Source organism: Ornithorhynchus anatinus, chromosome 7 (genome assembly GCF_004115215.2).
Source record: "Ornithorhynchus anatinus isolate Pmale09 chromosome 7, mOrnAna1.pri.v4, whole genome shotgun sequence".
NCBI classification, from domain to species: domain Eukaryota; kingdom Metazoa; phylum Chordata; class Mammalia; order Monotremata; family Ornithorhynchidae; genus Ornithorhynchus; species Ornithorhynchus anatinus.
The window spans coordinates 3,693,664-3,713,589 of record NC_041734.1 but is presented as its reverse complement, the minus strand read 5'-3'; the positions used below and the strand labels follow the sequence as shown (position 1 = coordinate 3,713,589).

The 19,926-nt window shown below is 44.8% G+C and overlaps 1 protein-coding gene across 2 annotated transcripts in view; it reads right to left on the bottom strand.

Annotated features, from left to right (window-relative positions):
• Positions 1 to 18,379, bottom strand: part of CPA6 (carboxypeptidase A6) — a 125,117-nt gene extending 106,738 nt beyond the window's left edge. For both annotated transcript variants that reach the window (XM_029068228.1, XM_029068229.1), the window contains exon 1: positions 18,115 to 18,379. In XM_029068228.1, coding sequence (XP_028924061.1) covers positions 18,115 to 18,227 — 113 coding nt within the window. In that variant the 5' untranslated portion in view covers positions 18,228 to 18,379. The remainder of the gene's footprint in view (positions 1 to 18,114) is intronic.
• Positions 18,380 to 19,926: the final 1,547 nt, after the last annotated feature.

The following is a 19,926-nucleotide window of genomic DNA, read 5'->3' as shown; positions in this document are numbered from 1 at the left end:
GCTAAATCCTTCCCCAGAGCCATCATATCACAGCTTTCCCCATATCTGAAACCCCCCCCCCAAAATACCACCTCCTCCAACAAGCCTTCCCCACTGAACTGCCAACACCTGAGAAGCAGCGTGGCGCAGTGGAAAGAGCACGGGCTTTGGAGTCAGGGCTCATGAGTTCGAATCCCAGCTCTGCCACTTGTCAGCTGTGTGGCAAGTCACTTAACTTCTCTGTGCCTCAGTTCCCTCATCTGTAAAATGGGGATTAAGACTGTGAGCCCTACGTGGGACAACCTGATTCCCTTGTGTCTACCCCAGCGCTTAGAACAGTGCTCTGCACATAGTAAGCACTTAACAAATACCAACATTATTACCTCAAGCTGTACAAATTCACCAGCTATTTCCCATACTTAAGCATTTGTTAATAAATGAGTGCTAAGATTGGGTATGTGTTTATTCAATTCGGTATTTTCATTACTCTAGCTTCAAACATTTTTACACAAGATCCTTGCGGGCAGGGAACATGTCTCTTCTGTGCTGCAGTTTCCCAGGAATTTAATATAGTGCTTGCAACCAGTGGGTAGGAGAGGATTGGAAAGGCCAGGAGGGGACATATCCAGGCTCCTCCTTTATGCCGATCGTATTTATCGAGAGCTTACTATGTGCCGAGCACTGTATTAAGTACTCGGGAGAGTACGATAAAACGGAATTAGCGGACATGTTCCCTGCCCATTAGACTGTAAGCCCGTCAAACGGCAGGGACTGTCTCTATCTGTTGCCGACTTGTTCATCCCAAGCGCTTAGTACAGTGCTCTGCACATAGTAAGCGCTCAATAAATACTATTGAATGAACGGGCTGACAGTCTAGAGGGGATGACGACGTTAATATGAATAAATAAGTAATTTACGATATGTAATTTAAAGGAATGTCCATAAGTGCTATGGGGTTGGGTCGAATAGCAAATGGCCAAAGGTCACAGATTGAAGTGCCCAAACAAAGCCCCTGCAAGCAAATGGGGCTTTCGTCCGTTCTTCAAGGGCTCTGAAACTGCCCCAGACTTCATTGCAGGGTCCCAGCCACCTGCACTTCTCTGCAGCACAAACTCCAATTAGGACTAATTGCAAGCTCTTCCATAGTCTAAGAATGTGGGTCTCTTACTCGATGGTTAAGAGTGTTTTATTCTGTCTTCACCCAAGCTAACCGCCAGCATGGTACTTTCCTGAACAAACCCAGTTTATCCACTGGGTACTTATCTACTGCTTTTTTTGGTCATTGTTTTCTCAAGAAAGGAACCTGAAGGTAAAAATCATGTTGGACAATTGAGGGTTCATTTCACTGTATAATCACAGTTCTGTGTTGCTCCATCTCAGTCCTGGCTGGCCTGATTATAACCCTAGTAGTTGGAAGACGCGAGTCCAATCCTAAACCCTGCTTTGATATCCCAGGGTGATTCTGGATTGGTGATGTGCTCTTTTCAGGGCATGGACAGGGAGAAAAATCCATCTCAACCAGGTCATCTGACTCTCAAATAATGCGTGTCCATCTACTAAGCAGCATGGCTTCGAGGAGAAGCAGCTTGACTTAATGGATAGACCACAGGCCTAGGATTCTGAAGAACCTGGATTCTAAACTCAGATCTGCCACTGGTCTGCTGTATGACCTTGGGCAAGTCACTTCACTGGGCTTCAGTTACCTCATCTATAAAAATGGGGATTAAGAGCATGAGATGCAGGAGGGACAGGAACTGTGTCCATCCTGACTGACTTATGTCTACTCCAGTGCTTGAAACATACTAAACTCTTAAGAAGTACCACAATTATTATTATTATTACTATTATTAGAGAAGTAGTGTGGCTTAGTGGAAAGAGCATGGACTTGGGAGTCAGAGGTCATGGGTTCTAATCCCAGCTCTGCCACTTAGCTGTATAACTTTGGGCAAGTCACTTAATTTTTCTATGCCTCAGGTACCTCATCTCTAAAATGGGGATTGAAACTGTGAGCCCCACATGGAACAATCTGATTACCCTGTATCTACCCCAAAGCTTAGAATACTCCTTGGCACATAGTAAGCGCTTAACAGATACCATTATTGTTATTATTATTATTAATATAGAGGGTGGACCTTTTGGAAACCGCTCACACCCACGCATGTGGTGATGTCAGGGGCGTTACTTCGGTTGAGCAAGTGTAATGAGGTCACGTGCACCATTTTGTCCAAAGCCATTCAGATCTAAAGTGTTTCTGTGGGGTGACTCCAGACCCCACCCCCATTCGCTTCAGTCTTTGCATTCACTTCCCATGCCCCTGTGAACGAGGGCACTGCATCCAGGTTGAGAAACTCGGTAGCTGGAGCAGAGGCTGAAGGCAGCTGGGTCCTGAAATCAAAATATCAGGGCCAGATCAGCACCGGACAGGGTACTGACCAGATGGAAATCGGATTGTCCAGAATAAAACTGGACAAACACCCTCACCTCCCCCCCAGTTCGAAACAATGTCCACAGTTCTTTGAATTTAACAGGTTCCAGCTGCAACGACTTCGTAGTCTCCCCAACCACACTTCCGCCTCTGTCACAAAAATCATAAAAATAACTTTTGAAAAAACTCTAATGCACGCTGGAGAATAAATCCTGCGTCCAACCACCTCTGGGGACGTGGGGTTCATTAGGTTAAGGTCTTTTTTATAGGCACAGGAGAACGGCTACAGTTTGGCATTCCAATTGGCCTCCTGCTCTCCACGGTCCTGTCCGCCTTTGTTGTGTGACATCTGGTATTTTACTGCTGTGGAGTCTGAAGATAAATACCACACATGCCATTTGGCTTTGTCTTGAGCTCTCCACACTGCTTCCTCTCAACTTGGCTGTCTTGCTCTGTTATTCGGATGCTGCGGGTTGAAGCTTGAGCTCTGGTTGTTTAGACAAGTTGTGCCATCTTCCCCACGAAAAAGAAACCAACCTTGTGGGGGTGGAGAGGAGAGTGACTGACTCGTGCTTGTGGTCCCCTTTTTCAGTTTGTTTGGGAATCAGACCCCGCCCAACTGACGAAGCAGTGTTGGAAATAGTAATAATATTTATAGTATTTGTTAAGTGCTTACTATGTGCCAGGCACTGTTTTAAGTGCTGGGGTGAATATGAGCAAATCGGATTGGATAGTTACTGTCCTACATGGGGCTCACAGTCTTAATCCCCATTTTAAAGATGAGGTAACTGAGGAACAAAGAAGTGAAGTGACTTGCCCAAGGTCACACAGCAGACAAGCAGCTGAGCGAGGATTAGAACCCATGACCTTCTGGCTCCCAGATCTGTGCTCTATCCACTACGCCATGCTGCTTCTCCTTATGACTCGAGCCCTCAATAAATATAATTAAGTACAAACTGGTAATGTATCTGCGGTCAGTGTCTGTCTCCAACTGTTAGCTCTACCAACTCTGTTGTATTGTACTCTCCCAAGCACTTAGTTACAGTGCTGTGCGCAGAGTAAGCCGTAACAACAATAATAATTTTAGAATTTGTTAAGCACTTACTATTCGCTACGCACTGTTCTAAGCACTGGGATGGATACAAGCAAATCAGTTTGGTCACAGTCCCTATCCCACATGGAGCTCACAGTCTCAATCCCTGTTTTTACAGATGAAGTGACTGAGGCAGAGAGAGAAGTTAAGTGACTTGCCCAAGGTCACACATCAGACAAGTGGCGGGTCTGGAATTAGAACCCAGGTCCTTCTGACTCTCAAGCCTATGATCTATCTACTAGGCCACGCTGTTTCTTAAATAAGATTGATACACTTAAAGTATCAAGTTTATCAACATATGTGTTAGACTGTAAGCCCAACAATGGGCAGGGATTGTCTCTGTTGCCAAAATGTACCTTCCAAGCACTTAGTACGGTGCTCTGCACATAGTAAGTGCTCAAAAAATACTGTTGAATGAATGAATGTGTAAGGGCTGTGCCTTAAACAATGTTGAATCTTAGCTGGAGAGTGGAAGTCAAATGCTACAGATAGACCAGCCTGGCTCACTGCAATAAAGGAAGGAATGGTACTTTCTGAACGGAAGCATACATAAAAATGTAGTGGGGCCGAGTGGATAGAGCACAAGTCTGGGAGACGAAAGGGCCTGGGTTCTAATCCCAGCACCGCCACTTGTCTGCCGTGTGATCTTAGGCAAGTCACTTGATATCTCTGAGCCTCAGTTACCTCATCTATAAAATGGAGATTGATTGTGAGCCCCAGGTGGGACATGGATTATGTCCAATCTCATTAGCCGGTATCTACTCCAGCACTTAATAAACACATACGCTGCACACATATAGAAGAGTGCTTGACACATAGTAAGCACTTAACAAATATCATCATTATATAGTCACAGCAGAAGACAACCTTGTGTGTCCACGGGATGTGGTCGGGACTGGGGATTCCACACTGGCCTTTTAGTGTCCACACTAGTGGTATCTTCTTCTAGCATGAAGAGAAATACTATACATTTCTGAAGAAATGATGTGGAGCCTTTTTCATAAACTAAGAATTTTCTTGACAGGTCTTACGAACACCACATATGTTATTAGCGTGGTCCTCTGCAATTTACTAACACCAATTAAATGGCTCTGCAGCCCAAACCACTGCCTCGCTTGCTGCGGTAACATTGGCTGTCCTGCATCTACTTCACGAATATTCTCTGGGCACTGCAACCAACTTTGCCATTCTGGGGACAAAGAATGGGTATCAGTGGGAATCTCATATGTGCTTTTATGAGTTTTCATGACATAATTGTCTTGCAGTTCTCTCTAGACTGTAACTCTGTTGTGAGCAGGGAATGTGTCCATTATATTATACTCCCCTAAGTGCTTAGTACAGTGTTCTGCATGCAGTAAGCACTCAATAAATACAGTTGATTGACTTGCAGCTGGGAACCTGCCCCTTCAGCTCAGTCACTTATTCAATTGTATTTACTGATCACTCACTATGTGCAAATCACTGTAGTAAGCGCTTGGAAGAGTACAATATAACAACAGACACATTCCCTGCCCATAACAAAATGTCTTCACAAAGCAACAACAAATCAGAGAAACCACTTGCAGTCAGGACCCTGCTTCTTTTCCAAATTCTTGACTGGCAAGGCTAGTTTCAGAATGAAAAACCAAATCAAATGTATTCCTTCACTATTACCTTACTGAGTCTTGAAACCCCAAGGAATTTGAATGTGAAAATCTATCACGTGAAACGCGTGTGATATCATGTTGCCGGTTATTTCTGATTGCAGTTTTCTAAGAAAAAAGGTTCTGGTGTTCCCTTGTGTGTGATCATCTCAGTACCTTTCTGCAACTACTAGAAAGACAGCTGCTTTGGCCATATAATACCTCCCTGGAATGCTGGGCTATTACATTCTCACTCATAAAAAACCCAAATGAAGCTGCTTCTTTTCCCTTTCAGTCAGTGGCTTGGTGGTGAGGGCTGGTTATTAAAATGATCACATTCTGTGTGTCATTTGTTTGGCATAGAGCAGAAGCCTGAAGCTGTGATAGCGGAATATTTCAAATTTAGGACTAGAAACTATTCACAGAGATGGCTATACAAGAGCTCATTTGGTATGTGATAGCTCAGCTGTTTCAAATTGTATAAAGTCAAACATCTTAATGAAAGCTGCTAATCTTTCCATCCCAAGAAAAAAGTATGGTGCTCTGAGAGGTTAGAGATGATAATAAAAGTTGTAGATGCCTTCTCTGGATTCAAGGAAATCCTCATTCATTGAATCATTTTTAATGAGTGCTTACTGAGTGCAGAGCTTGGGAGAGTACAATACAACAAACAGGCATATTCCCTGCCCACAACAAGCTTACAGTCTAGAGGGGGAGACAGACGTTGATATAAATAAATGAAAGATATGTACATAAGTGCTGTGGGACTGGGAGGGGGGAATGAATAAAATCTAATTTGGGAAGGGGGCCTTCCATGCTCATCAATATTTAGTGAAGTGGAGGTAATGAAAATATATTTTATAGGGTCTTTCCTGTAGTTTGTTCTATGGACTCGTTAAGCCTTAAAAGCCCAAGGGATCAGTATGACTTTTAGACTGCAAGCTCATGGCAGGCAGGGTACAAGTCTATCAACTCTGTTAATATTGTAATAATAATGTTGGTATTTGTTAAGCGCTTACTATGTGCAGCGCACTGTTCTAAGTGCTGGGGTAGATACAGGGTAATCAGGTTGTCCCACGTGAGGCTCACAGTCTTAATCCCCATTTTACAGATGAGGTAACTGAGGCACAGAGAAGTTAAGTGACTTGCCCACAGTCACAGCTGACAGGTGGCAGAGCCGCGAGTCAAACCCATGACCTCTGACTTCCAAGCCCGGGCTATTGCTATTGAGCCACGCTGCTTCTAAGCGCTTAGTACACTGCTCCGTTCACAATAAGCGCTCAATAACTATGGTTGATTGATTGACAACGAAACACCAGCAGTCAGAGGGGGGACTAAAAGGTCATAGGAGGATGGGGGTGGGGGAAAGGGAGAGTTTTCTTTAGTTGAATTTGAAATGAGTCAGTGCATCTGAGACACACAGGAAAATCATTCCAAAGCACAGGGTCTGGAAAGGAAGAGAGAGGAGTTCTTCTCTAATGTGTAGTGATTGTCAGTTATGCCAGTGGGCAAATTAGAGTAAAATAGCAGCTACCAACTCTCACTGTCAACAAATGTTAATTAAGTACCCTCAGGAGCTGGATATGATGAAGGACTCTCTAAAGGAGCAGACCAGGTAGGACTGAGAGAGGAAAAGGAAACCCACAGAGCTCTGTGAAGCATAAAACCAGATTTGAATTACTGCCTGAATTGTTCAAAGATGGTGAAACTCTTAAAATTCTCCTAAAAATCCCATCTCCTCCAAGAGGCCTTTCCCAAGCCCTCATCTCACCACTGATATGCACTTGGACACTTCAACCCCACAGTAATTACGTAAATATACAGATACTCTAGCTCCTAGCTGAAATTTATTTTAATGTCTCTCTCCTCCTATAGACTGTAAGCTCCTTGTGGGCAGGAGTCGTGTCTACCAACTCTATTATATTTTACTTTCCAAACACTCAGTATGGTGTTCTGCACAGAATAGCTCAGTAAATAAGCTCAGTGAGAGCTCATTTCCCTAATCCACTGCCAGATCTTACAAAGTAAAGTGAGCCCGTTGTTGGGCAGGGATTGTCTCTATCTCTTGCCATTTGTACATGCTAAGCGCTTAGTACAGTGCTCTGCACACAGTAAGCGCTCAATAAATACAACTGAATGAATGATATGGGCCTACCATCAATGATATTTACTGAGCTCTTACTGTGTAGAGCACTGTATTAAGTGCCTGGCCTTCACCCACTCATGCATTAACTCTAAACCCAGAAAACCAAAGTGCCTATGCAATTAAGCACTAGTTCACATACCTAGAAATCCATGAAGGACTAATAAGAAATGACATATTCTCCTCTTCTAGTCCATTCTGATAAGGTTCATGATAATGTGAACTTGTTTAGAAACAGCATTTGTCACCAGCAAATTCAGTCAGAAGAGTTGATAGCAAGCACCTAGGCACTCAAGCCTATTCCCAGAGCATTTGTATACATATCTTTATACTTGTTTGTGGGCTTTCCCATGACTGTAGACAGCACCACCATCCTTCCTGTCTCACAATCGCATAACCTTGGGGTTATCCGTGACTCCTCTCTCACTCATCCCACCCATTCAATCTATCACTAAATCCTGTCAGTTCAACCTTCACAACATCACTAAAATCCATCTTTTCATCTCCATCCAAACCGTTACCCCTTTAATCCAAGCATTTACCCTATTCAGCCTTGTTTACTATACGAGCCTTCTTGTCGACCTTCCTGCCTCCTGTCTCTCCCCACTACAGTCAGTACTTCACTCTGCTGCCCGGATCAGTTTTCTACAACAACATTCAGGCTGTGTCTCCTCATCCCTCAAGAACCTCCAGTGGTCGCCCATCCACCTCCGTATCAAACAGAAAATCCTTATCATCGGCTTTAAAGCACTCCATCACCTGGTCCCCTACCTCCTCACCTTGCTATTACAAGGTTGTAATCTCCTATTACAGCCAATAATAATAATAATGTTGGTATTTGTTAAGCGCTTACTATGTGCCGAGCACTGTTCTAAGCGCTGGGGTAGACATAGGGGAATCAGGTTGTCCCACGTGGGGCTCACAGTCTTAATCCCCATTTTACAGATGAGGGAACTGAGGCACAGAGAAGTTAAGTGACTTGCCCACAGTCACACAGCCGACAAGTGGCAGAGCTGGGATTCGAACTCATGAGCCCTGACTCCAAAGCCCATGCTCTTTCCACTGAGCCACGCTGCTTCTAGCCAAGCCACACACTTCACTCCTCTAATGGCAACCTACTCACTCTATCTCATCTCGTTTACCTCTCCACCAACCTCTCATACGTATCCTGCCTCTGGCCTGGAATGCCCTCCCCTTTCAAATCTGACAGACCATTCTTCTCCTCACCTTCAAAGCCTTACTTAAGGCACATTTCCTCCAAGGGACCTTCCCTGACTAAGCCTTCATTTCCTCTTTTCCCACTCCCTTTTGCATCATTCCAACTTGCTGCCTTTATTTATCATCCCGCCCCAACCCCACACCACCTACGTACATCTCTGTAATTTATTTATATTAATATCTGTCTCCCCCTCTAAACTGTAAGCTTGTTTTGGGCAGAGAATGTGTCTGCTATATTTTTGTGTTGTACTCTCCCAAATGCAGTGCCCAACCTTCAGTAAACACTCTGTAAATACAATTGATTTTTTAAATGATATTTAAGTGCTTATTATGTACCAGGCATTCTTCTAAGCACTGGGGTAGATACAAGATAAGCATAGAGAAGCAGCGTGGCTCAGTGGAAAGAGCCCGGGCTTGGAAGTCAGAGGTCATGGGTTCTAATCCCAGCTCCTCCACTTGTCAGCTGTATGACTTTGAGCAAGCTACTTAACTTGTTTGAGCCTCAATTACCTCATCTGTAAAATGGGGAGTAAGACTGAGAGCCCCAAGTGGGACAACCCAATCACCTTGTATCCCCCCCTCCAGGCTTAGAACAGTGCTTTGCACATAGTAAGTGCTTAACAAATACCAAATTTTAAGATAATCAGGTTGGACACAGACCATGTCCTACACGGGGCTCACAGTCTTAATCCCCATTTTACAGATGAGGTAACTGAGGCACAGAGAAGTGAAGAGACTTGCCCAAGGTCACACAGATGATAAGTTGCAGAGCCAGTATTAAAATCAATGTCCTTCTGACCCCAAGGTCCGCACTCTATTAGGCCATGATGCTTGTAATTTATTAGAATATTACTACCTGTAATTTACTTTAGTTTCCATCTTTCCCACTAAACTGAAAGTTTTCTGAGTGCAGGAATCACACTGAACCAACTCACTTGTATCCTCCAAAGCTCTTACAGTACTCTGCACAGAGTAATGGCTCAATAAATACTACTGAACAATTGATTCCAGACAGAGCAAATTTCAGATTTGGGCAGAATTTGAGGGCATGAGAACGTCTGAAAACTATTTGCCACAATCGATTCATTACTTATTCAAACATCACTGAATTGATAACAGAGTACATATACTTTCTAAGAATTCCCAGTACAGGAGAAATCTTTGTGAAAGAGAAGGATGGGCAGGAAGGGTATAGCTTCTCTAGTCCCTTTTCTATGGTATTTGTTAAACACAAACTATATGCCAGGCAGACCCTGTACTAAGTGCTGGAGTAGGTACAAGCTAATCAGGTGGACACAGTCCATGTCCCACATGGGGTTCACAGTCTAATTTTCCATTTTTCAAATGAGGTAACTGAGACATAGATAAGTAACTTGCCCAAGATCACACAACAGACAGTAGCGGAGCCAGGATTAGAACCCAGGTCCTTCTGACTCTCAGACCCAAGTTCTACTCCCTGGCCCACACTGCATCTGTGCATAGAGCACAATACTAAGCGCTTGGGAGAGTATAATAGACACTGTGCTAAGTGCTGGGGTAGACAGAAAATAATCTTATCAAAGATAGTTCCTGCATCACACAGGGCTCACAAGCTAAGAGGAACAAAGATCAAATATTTTATTCCCATTTTACAGATGAGGAAACAGACTGAGAGGTTACATAATAATAATAATAATGTTGGCATTTGTTAAGTGCTTACTATGTGCAGAGCACTGTTCTAAGCCCTGGGGCAGATACAGGGTAATCAGGTTTACAGATGAGGTAACTGAGGCACAGAGAAGTGAAGTGACTTGCCCACAGTCACACAGCTGACAAGTGGCAGAGCTGGGATTCGAACCCATGACCTCTGACTCCCAAGCCCGGGCTCTTTCGACTGAGCCACGCTACATGACTTACCCAGGGTCATAGAGCAGGCCAGTGGCAGATCTTGTATGAGAATCCAAACCTTCTGACATCCAGGCAATGGTATTTATTGAATGCATACCGTGTGAAGCGCACTGTATTAAGCACTTGGTAGATGCATCCCCTCCCCTCAGGTAAACAGACATTTTAAAAATGACAGATAAGGGAAGCAGCAGAGTATAAGGATATGTACATCAGTGCTATGGGGCTGGAGTGGAATATAAAAGTGCTTAGGAGGTACAGATCTAAATGCATACGCAACACACAATAGTGTGAACAGGGTGAGGAAATGAAAAGTTAGGGAAAGCCTCTAGGATGAGATGTTATTATTTGCATTTGGATCTATAGCCCTTAAGCAGTTAATATTCACCCCACTACCAGTCCCAAAGCACCTGCGTATATATCCTTATACTCGGCCATTCCCTCTATCTGAAATGTATTTTAATGTCTGTCTTTCCTCTAGCCTGTAAACCCCTTGTAGACAGGGATCGTGTCTACAAACTCTATTGTGCTGTGTGCTCCCAAGCACTTAGTATGGTGTGGGGCGCACAGTAAGCGCTCAAAAAATTCCACTGATAGATTGATTTTAGTAGGGCTTTGAAAAGAGGGAGAAATTGTGGACTAATCATAAATGGAAAGGGGAAGGAGTTCCAAGCTCAAAGCGAGGGTAAGAGCAGGGGGTTGGTGGAGAGAGAGATGAGGTGGAGGTACAGCGAGTAAACTGGCATTAAAGGAGTGAAGAGTGCAGGGTAGATAGAAGGTTAGTATTAGAGGAGTGAAGTGTGCTGGCTGGGTTGGAGTAGGAGGTTAATAATAATAATAATAATAATTATAGTTCTTGACAAGCACTTACTATGTGTTCTAGGCACTGGGATAGATACAAGTTAATCAGGTTGGATTCAGTCCCTGTCCCACATGGGACTCACATTCTTAATCCCCAGTTTAAAGATGAGGTAACTGAGGCCCAGAGAAGTGAGGTGACTGGCCCTAGGTCACACAACAGACAGGTGGCGAAGCTAGGATTAGAACCCAGGTTCTTCCAACACCCAGACCCATGCTTTATCCAGTAAGCCACGCTGCTTCTCGTTGGCATTAGAAGAGTGACGTGTACGGGCTGGGACGGAGAAGGAGGTTGGCATTAGAGGAGTGAAGTGTATGAGCTGAGATGGAGTAGAAGATACGGGTTCTTCCTCATGCTTTTTCCTCAGGCCAGGCTTGTGGCAAGGAAAGAGTTAGCGTGACAACCCGAAATACACCCATCTCTCCCCTCTTCCCAACTCACTGTCTTCCTCATTTGATGATCTGGCTAATGAGGCTCTTAAACAGCAAGACCGGTAAATCTCTACAATTTTAGACATTATCAGTGTTCTTTATTGAGCCACATACTAGGTGCAGAGCACGATACTAAGCGCGTGGGAGAGTATACTACAACAGAACTGACAGACACTTCCTGCCCACAACAAGCTTACCGTCTAAATATAATGATCTATATATGATTTATAATAATAATAATAATAATGGCATGTTAAGTGCTTATTATGTGCCAAGCACTGTTTGAAGCGCTGAATATAATTTAAAGATATATACAAAGGTGGTGTGGGGTTGAAGGTGGGGCAACTATCAAATGCCCAAAGGTCACACCCACAGAGTAACGCTGGGCAAGGAGAAATTGGCATACGGGTGGGGGAATTCTTACTTTCACACTCACAGGTGGCAGCATGAGGAATTTCACCTTCCTCTTTTATAGCCAATAAAGGACAGGCAAAAGATTTATGTTCTTCTCTGCTCTGTCATTTGTCAAATTTTTGTGGACCAAATCATCCAAAGGAGTCATCATTCTAATTTACCTTAACTGGATGAGATAAAGGTACAGTTGAGAAGGGGGGCATTAGAGGAGCAAAGCGAACGTGCTGGGTTGTAGAAGGAAATCAACAAGGAAAGATAGGCGGGGACAAGGTGAACTGAGTGCTTTAAAACCAATGGCAAGGACTTTCTGTTTGATGCTAACCACTGGCAAGAAGATGGTTAACATGAGGATTAATATGGTTCCAGAGTCTCAAATCGTTCTTCCTGTCGCTGTCTTTGAAACCTAAGCACGTAGGTCCGTGGCTGACAGGGATGAAGGAGTGTGAGTGGCTCTTCACATATCACTAGCTCTATAATCAATTGCTTCATGCAGGTAGGTTCTCAGTCCCGCTTAGTATGTGCCAAGCACTGGGGTAGATACGAGGTAATCAGGTTGTCCTAGGTGGGGCTCACAATCTTAATCCCCATTCTGCAGATGAGGTAACAGGCCCAGATAAGTTAAGTGACTTGCCCAAAGTCACACAGCTGACAAGTGGTGAGTTCAAGCTGACAAGTGGCGGAGCTGGGATTAGAACCCAAGACGTCTGACTCCCAAGCCCGGGCTCTTTCCTCTAAGCCACACAATGTTTAATGCTCATGTTTGTCCCCCCGGGAGTGTGAGATCACTGTGGGCAGGAATTTGTCTCTTATATTCTACTCTCTCAAGCTCTTGGTACAGTGCTTTGCACACAGCAAGCGCTCTATAAATACGACTGAGTGAATGAGTGAATGAACTTCCCTGTGCCTCAGCTTCCTCATCTTTAAAACGGGACTAAAAACCTGTTCTCTTGCCCCCGTATACTGTGAAGTACATGTGGGGCAAGGACTTGGCCCATAGAAAGCGCTTCAGAAATATCACAATTATTACTGTGAAGAGTCAAAATAGAAGAAGACACAGTCCCCACATATACGGAGCTTACAATCTTGAGTGGGGACAGACACAGTGATGATTCATTCATTCATTCAAGCGTATTTATTGAACACTTACTGTGTTCAGAGCACTGTATTAAGCGCTTGGAATGTACAATTCGGCAACAGAGAAAGACAATCCCTGCCCAACAAGTCAGACAGAAGGAAAATGTGCTCAAATAATATAGTATATAGAATGACGTGAACAAAAGTGCAGTGTGAGTGCAAAAGTGCTAACGTGATTGTAGGGAGGACGTGACCCGAAGAAAAATTAATCAAGGAGTCTTCTGGAGAAGATGGGATTACAGAAGGGTTTGGGAGACGCAGAGAGCTGTACTCTGGCAGATTTAAGTGGAGAGGCACTACTAGAAGCATCATGGGCTAATGAAAAGAACCGGTGCCTTTGAGATGGAGTACCTGGGTTCTAATCCTGGTTCTGCCACTTGTCTGCTGTGTGACTTCAGGTAAGTCGCTTAACTTCTCTGTGTCTCAATTTCATCATCTGTTAAATGGGGATTAAATGCCAATCCTCCCTCCCCATAGGACGTTGAGTCCTCTCTGGGACAGGACCCGTGTCTGACCTGATTATCTTAGAGCAGTGCTTGGCACAAGCTTGGCCTAGTGGATAGATCACGGGTCTGGGAGTCAGAAGGACCTGGGTTCTAATCCAGACTCCGCCACTTGTCTGTTGTGTGACCTTGGGCAAATCACTTCACTTGTCTGTGCCTCAGTTCCCTCATCTGTAAAATGAGGATTAAGACTGTGAGCCGCATGTACGACATGGACTGTGTACAATCTGATAAGCTTCTATCTACCCCAACACTTACCTATAGTGCCTGGCACATAGTAAGTGCTTAACAAATACTATTAAAAATGCATTATTATTATTATTTTCCCAGGCAGGAGGAAGTGTGTGAGCTAATGGTGAGAAATGAAGGTCAAGAACAAGGCACAGTGAGAAGGATGAGTTTGGGAGGAGTAGATAAGTTGCTTCTAAAAGTGAGTACGTACCATCTCTTGTAGCAATCAATCATAATGATTGAGTTCCTTCTATGAGCAGAGCAGTGTACTAAGTGCTTGGGAGAGAACAATATAACAGATTTGGTAGACGTGTTCCCTGCCCTCAAGGAGGTTACCATCTACAGATTAGTCTCTTAACATGGCATAGTGGATAGAGCCCGGGCCTGGGAGTCAGAAGGACCTGGGTTCTAACCCTGGCTCTGCCACTTGTCTGCTGTGTGACCTTGGGCAAGTCGCTTCACTTCTCTGGGCCTCAGTGACCTCATCTGTAAAATGGGAATTGAGATCGTGAGCCCCATATGGGACAGGGGCTGTGTCCAAACATTTGCTGTATCCACCCCAGTGCTTAATAATAATAATAATAATAATGTTGGTATTTGTTAAGCGCTTACTACGTACAGAGCACTGTTCTAAGCACTGGGGTAGATATAGGGTAATCAGATTGTCCCACATGAGGCTCACAGTTAATCCCCATTTTACAGATGAGGTAACTGAGCCACAGAGAAGTGAAGTGACTTGCCCACAGTCACACAGCTGACAAGTGGCAGAGCAGGGATTCGAACCCATGACCTCTGACTCCCAAGCCCAGGCTCTTTCCACTGAGCCACACTGCTTAAAACGGGAGCTTGGCACATAGTAAATGCTTAACAAATACCATCATTATTATTATTATTATTAATAGAACAGTGACAAGAAGGCTCTTTTAGAAAATCTCCCCCTTCATTTTCCTAGGATTAAAGGACTTAGTGAACTATACCTAGTAGGCCCTCGGTAAATCTATTATTGCTCTCCTGCTGTCTTTGAGCATTATATATTTTTCACCCCATTGACAGAAGGATGGCTCCTATCAACAAATCAATGCTACTTACTGTATACAGAACACCATACTAAGCACACAGTTGGTAGATATTTTCCCTGCTCACAAGGATCTTCCAGTTTAGAAAAAACAATTAAACCCTGTTCTTTCTTTACTATATACTATGAGACAAGCCCCTACCTCTCCCCTTGTGATTGGGAAAGAGATAGATATAAAGGGTCAGAATAGAACTATGTATATATACAAGATCCTTCAACATATAGCACTTGATAGGTATTATACAGCAACTCAATTTAAATTCTGACATTCTCCCATTTTCACTATTGAAACTTCATCTTTACTGGACTCCTTGCCTCACCCTCTCATCTTCAAATCGATGCTGTTACCAAATTAATTTCCCTTGTCAGCACTACAATCTGTTTCTCATTCCTCAAGCACCTCTACAGGCCTCTTATTGAATTCTGTGTGAACTTTAAGTTGCTTCTCTCAATCTATATTGTAGTATTTTCCCATTCTTCTCACATCACTCAATTCTAACTTCAGTGTCTTTTGGGACCCCGTGTACTATTCCTTGCTGCTTTCTATTCAAAGGAGCCCGATTTAGCTTTATTCCTGCAAGTAGCCATGGGCTTTCCTTTCTCCTGACCCTTCGACGAGGCTCCCCGCTGCCTGTCCGAGCGGCTAAATTCTCAAGGGATGGTCATGTTTAAATAGATCCAGTAAATAGAGGTAAGGCCGGAGATCTCTCATCACCGTGGCACCCAATTCGCTGGTCCCTCATGTTATTTTTCCAAAAAAAGATTGGTTTAGAAGATACACAAGGGTAAGCAAAGCCTTTACAAAAATGAATTCCGAACAGTTCCCCTACCGAGCCCTTCTATCAGACTTTAGTCCCGCTAAAATGAGCTGAATTTTCAGAGCGCAGGTTAGATGATAAAAAACACATCTTTCTCAAAAGGCCACATTTCAGTGCTGGACAAAGAGGTACAAAAGCTCGCAACTGAATAAAGCGTTTAGATCGATACCGTTTCAGGCGGGAGGGGGCCTCGAGCTTTTGATTTTTCCCATTTTCCAATCAGCTCTCTCCTTTTACCGCGAGAGGCGGACAGGACCTTCTCTTTTCCAGACCGGCTTGGTCCGCTTCACATTTCATCTTTTCAAAAGCCTTTAGGCACTGGGTTATTTATTTGTTGGAGCACGAATCATGATGTAGCAGCCAAAGAGAAAACTGCAATCGTTACATTCCAACCCTCCTCGGGTCCCAGTATTGCTTTCGTTAAAGGGTTTTCTGTGTTTTGGCGTTGGAAGGAGTGAGACTTAGATCCCGTCCCCTGCACTGACAGAACAAGACAGGGACTGGTTGCAGATTCACGCTTGCTAACCTGATGCAGGTACTCTAGCTTGGAATCTAGGGGGAAAGACCAGTCTTTGCAGGACTGAGTGAGCAAATGTGATAAGGACTAAAAGTCCTCTCCCCCCAGCAAACGATGGCATGTGTACTGAGTCATTCTCTTCTAAGTGCTTAGTACAGTGCTCAGAACACAGTAAGCGCTCAAAAAATACCAATGATCAATCGACGTGTGGTTAGCAGACTCAGACAGTGGATGTCATCGCCGGGCAAAATCTCTTTCTTTATCCACATAACTTAGTATGGTGCTCTGCACCGAGTAAGCACTCAATAAATGTGATGCAATAACAGCTACGGCTAGAATAAACTTCCTTCCAACCTTGCGGGAGAGCAAGGCAGAAGGGGAAGGGAGAGTCGTTTAGATGACCGGGCGGCGGGGACGCCCTGGTTTATTTTCCAAAATCGCCAGCTGGAACGATGATGGTGCTGACAACCTCTTTCTGATGTGAAAACCAGGACTCTCGGCATCAGAACAGCCATCGTGAGCTCCAGCCTCTTTGGCTACATCCGGGGACTTAGAGGTGAGAGGTTCCGGACCACGTTACCGAGCCCCCTGGATCCATCCACCCCTTGAGCTTCCAAAATGTTTGTAGATGTCATTCAGGGGAAGTATGGTGTTCAGGGGACTTCCAGATGCCTCTTCGGGAGGCTTGAAGGGAGCACCAGAAGTTGTATCCTCATTGCTGGGCTGTTACCCTTCCAATGTCAGATGGAGGAACTATACTTCTCACTGGGAATAATTGGCATTTTAAGATCTGCCACTTAGTCACGCAGCTTAGAAACGGCACGTTCACATCTGGACATTGTGGCAGTGATATCGTGCGTCTACTGATACCCGTTCCAAAACTATTTGAGCCTTTTAAGAGATGCGGAGGCAAAGATAAAAAGGAGACATCTAGGAGATTCAAGAAAAGCCTAGTGGGTCACCCCAGGCAAGGTTCAAAACGTCCTGCATGCCATCGCGAGACACAAGGGGCAAGGAATACACATCTCCGCCCTGGACCCTTTCCCCAGCCCGTGCTTGCAAGCAAAGCCGCCCAAATCTCATTTCCACTTAGTGGCGTACACCAAACCACAGTCCTAACCCTAATGGGATTCCCGACGGCTCTGCCTTCTTCGATTTCTATTTCTGACAAACGGCCCTCTGATCTTACAGCCTTCCGGTGACCGTAGCCGGTCGTGTTACTTCGAGCCTGACCCTTTACGGAAGTTTGAAAATTCTTGTCATTAGGTAATCGGCACGCCTGCAGGTTCTGAAGGAAATTCTCCCGGTTTCTTACCTTACCTAGTTTCTTCCCTCTGGTGGGGTAATTTCTAAACACATACTGACTTGTTCCACACATCTAAGGAAAGTTATATTTGCCTTACAGTCCACGGGGAGGTAGGGACAGACCAACCCACCGGACAGGTTCAGCGTAAAGCCAGCCAATGCCCGATTCAGTCCAAACAGAATCACAGCCTAAATCAGGTTGAAAACTCTCATGTGGAAAAATGCCATCATAAAAAGGTAAACTACTTCCTAGGTCTGTCTAGGGGGTGGGAGCAAATACTGTACTCTCCCAAGTACAGTGTTTTGCGCACGGTAAGTGCTCAATAAATACGATTGAGTGACAGAGGTGGTCTTTTTCATTACATACTTTCTCTCCACTGAAGGAGAACCCAAATCAGCTGAGAGAGCGCAGGGACAACAAGCACTTTGGATAAGAACAACAGGAGGAACGAAAGCCACTTACCCAGCATAGCGGTTGTTGTAAAGGTAGCTGTGCCCCGGCCGCAGAGCCCTCAAAAGGAGCAGACAAAGAGGCAGCAAAACAACTGTCCGGTGAAGGGGCTTCAGGAGTTGCATCGTGCCACGAACACGAGAGGGAAGGAAGAGTTCCTTCAGCAGAATACCATTCGGAGGCTCCAGTCCCTGAAAGGGGAGGAAGGGAGGAGAGGTGACACACCGCTCAGCGGGGAAGGCTGGCAGCCAGCTGAGGCAGGGAAGTTGCTAATCAGAAGTTTGGGTTTGAAGGGAGAAGCAGGAGGAACGGCAGCAGAGCAGAGCAGAGCAGCTGAGTTTGATCCCTAATCAGCCTCTCCCCAGTGAAGGCTGGGACCTCCCCTGCTGCTGACTCACAAGCAGGAGGCTGGCAGAATGATTTCTCTGGGTAACCCCTCTCTGCTTTTTTGTTTGTTTTTCCTCATTTTAGGCCCCTAACTCCTCCACCAAACTTACTTACGCTGTTTCCACATTTATCAACATCCTTCCTTTCCCACCTCCACTCTTGATCCGCTCACCGTTATGCTCTGGGAGGCACTTCGTTCCCAGCTTAATTTCTTCCTTTGGAAACTCCACCTAGCCTTTGGGCTTGGTTGGCCTAGTGCCAAGCCCACCTCCCACCCTGACTCCATCTCCAGGGAAAACTCTCCAGTTCCCTTCCTAGTTATCCTCTCGTCAGTCAGGTTTGCTGCTGCTGGAGACCGGGGACAACCCTAGGGGATAAAGCAGGTGGTCATCCAAATCACTTGGAGGTGAGTTTGAATATGCTTTACTGTTGTTTATTGCCGGTAGAGCCCGGTGTCTACACTAGGAGAGTAACCTTGATGATACTTGGAGTCGAGTTCAAATCCCACCAATGGTCTAGACATCCATTAACTCATTTCTGGACAGCCAGCACTGAGTGCCGAGTCTAGGATAGGTCAGCCCTGACCTCATAGAGGGAGTGAAGACTTTGTGGGATTCTCTCTGAAATGAAGAGTGGACACTTTTATGCTGAGGGGAAGGGTGCATTCCCAGCCCTGGCCACAGCTGAAAAGTCTTATCCCTTCTTGGTCTCTCCCCAGATAGTCCCATAATGAGTGTCTTCTGTGCCAGCTAGATACCCAGAAAGGCCACCCTGGGAGGCAGTGGACTAGTGGGAAGAACACAGGAATCGGAAGATGAGGGTTCTGATCCCAGTTCTGCCACTGGCTTGCTGTGTGACCTTGGTCAAGTCACTTAACCTCTCTGTGCCTCAGTTTCTTCATCTACAAAGTCGGGCTAAAATATCTTCTCTCCATACCTCTTAGATTATGATCCCATACGGGACAGGGCCTGTGTCCAATCTGATAACCGATACCAATTCCAGTGCTTAACAGAGTGCTCAGAAAATTGTAATTTCTTAATAAAGTCCATAATAATAATCTATTATTGTTCTCATGATATGAAAAGGAAGGTTTGTGGCTTTAAACTGACTATGGCTTTGTAGTAGTAAGAGTATTTATTAGGCGCTGTCTCTGTGCAGAGCCCTGAACTAAGCATTATGGTCTGGCCATTAATCTCTAAAATAAAACTAAGGTCTTGTCAGAGGAAAATGTTGGTATTTGTTAAGCGCTTACTATGTGCAGAGCCCTCTTCTAAGTGCTGGGGGAGATACAGGGTAATCAGGTCATCCCACGTGAGGCTCACAGTTAATCCCCATTTTACAGATGAGGTAACTGAGGCGCAGAGAAGTTGTGACTTGCCCACAGTCACACAGCTGACAAGTGGCAGAGCCGGGATTCGAACCCAAGACCTCTGACTC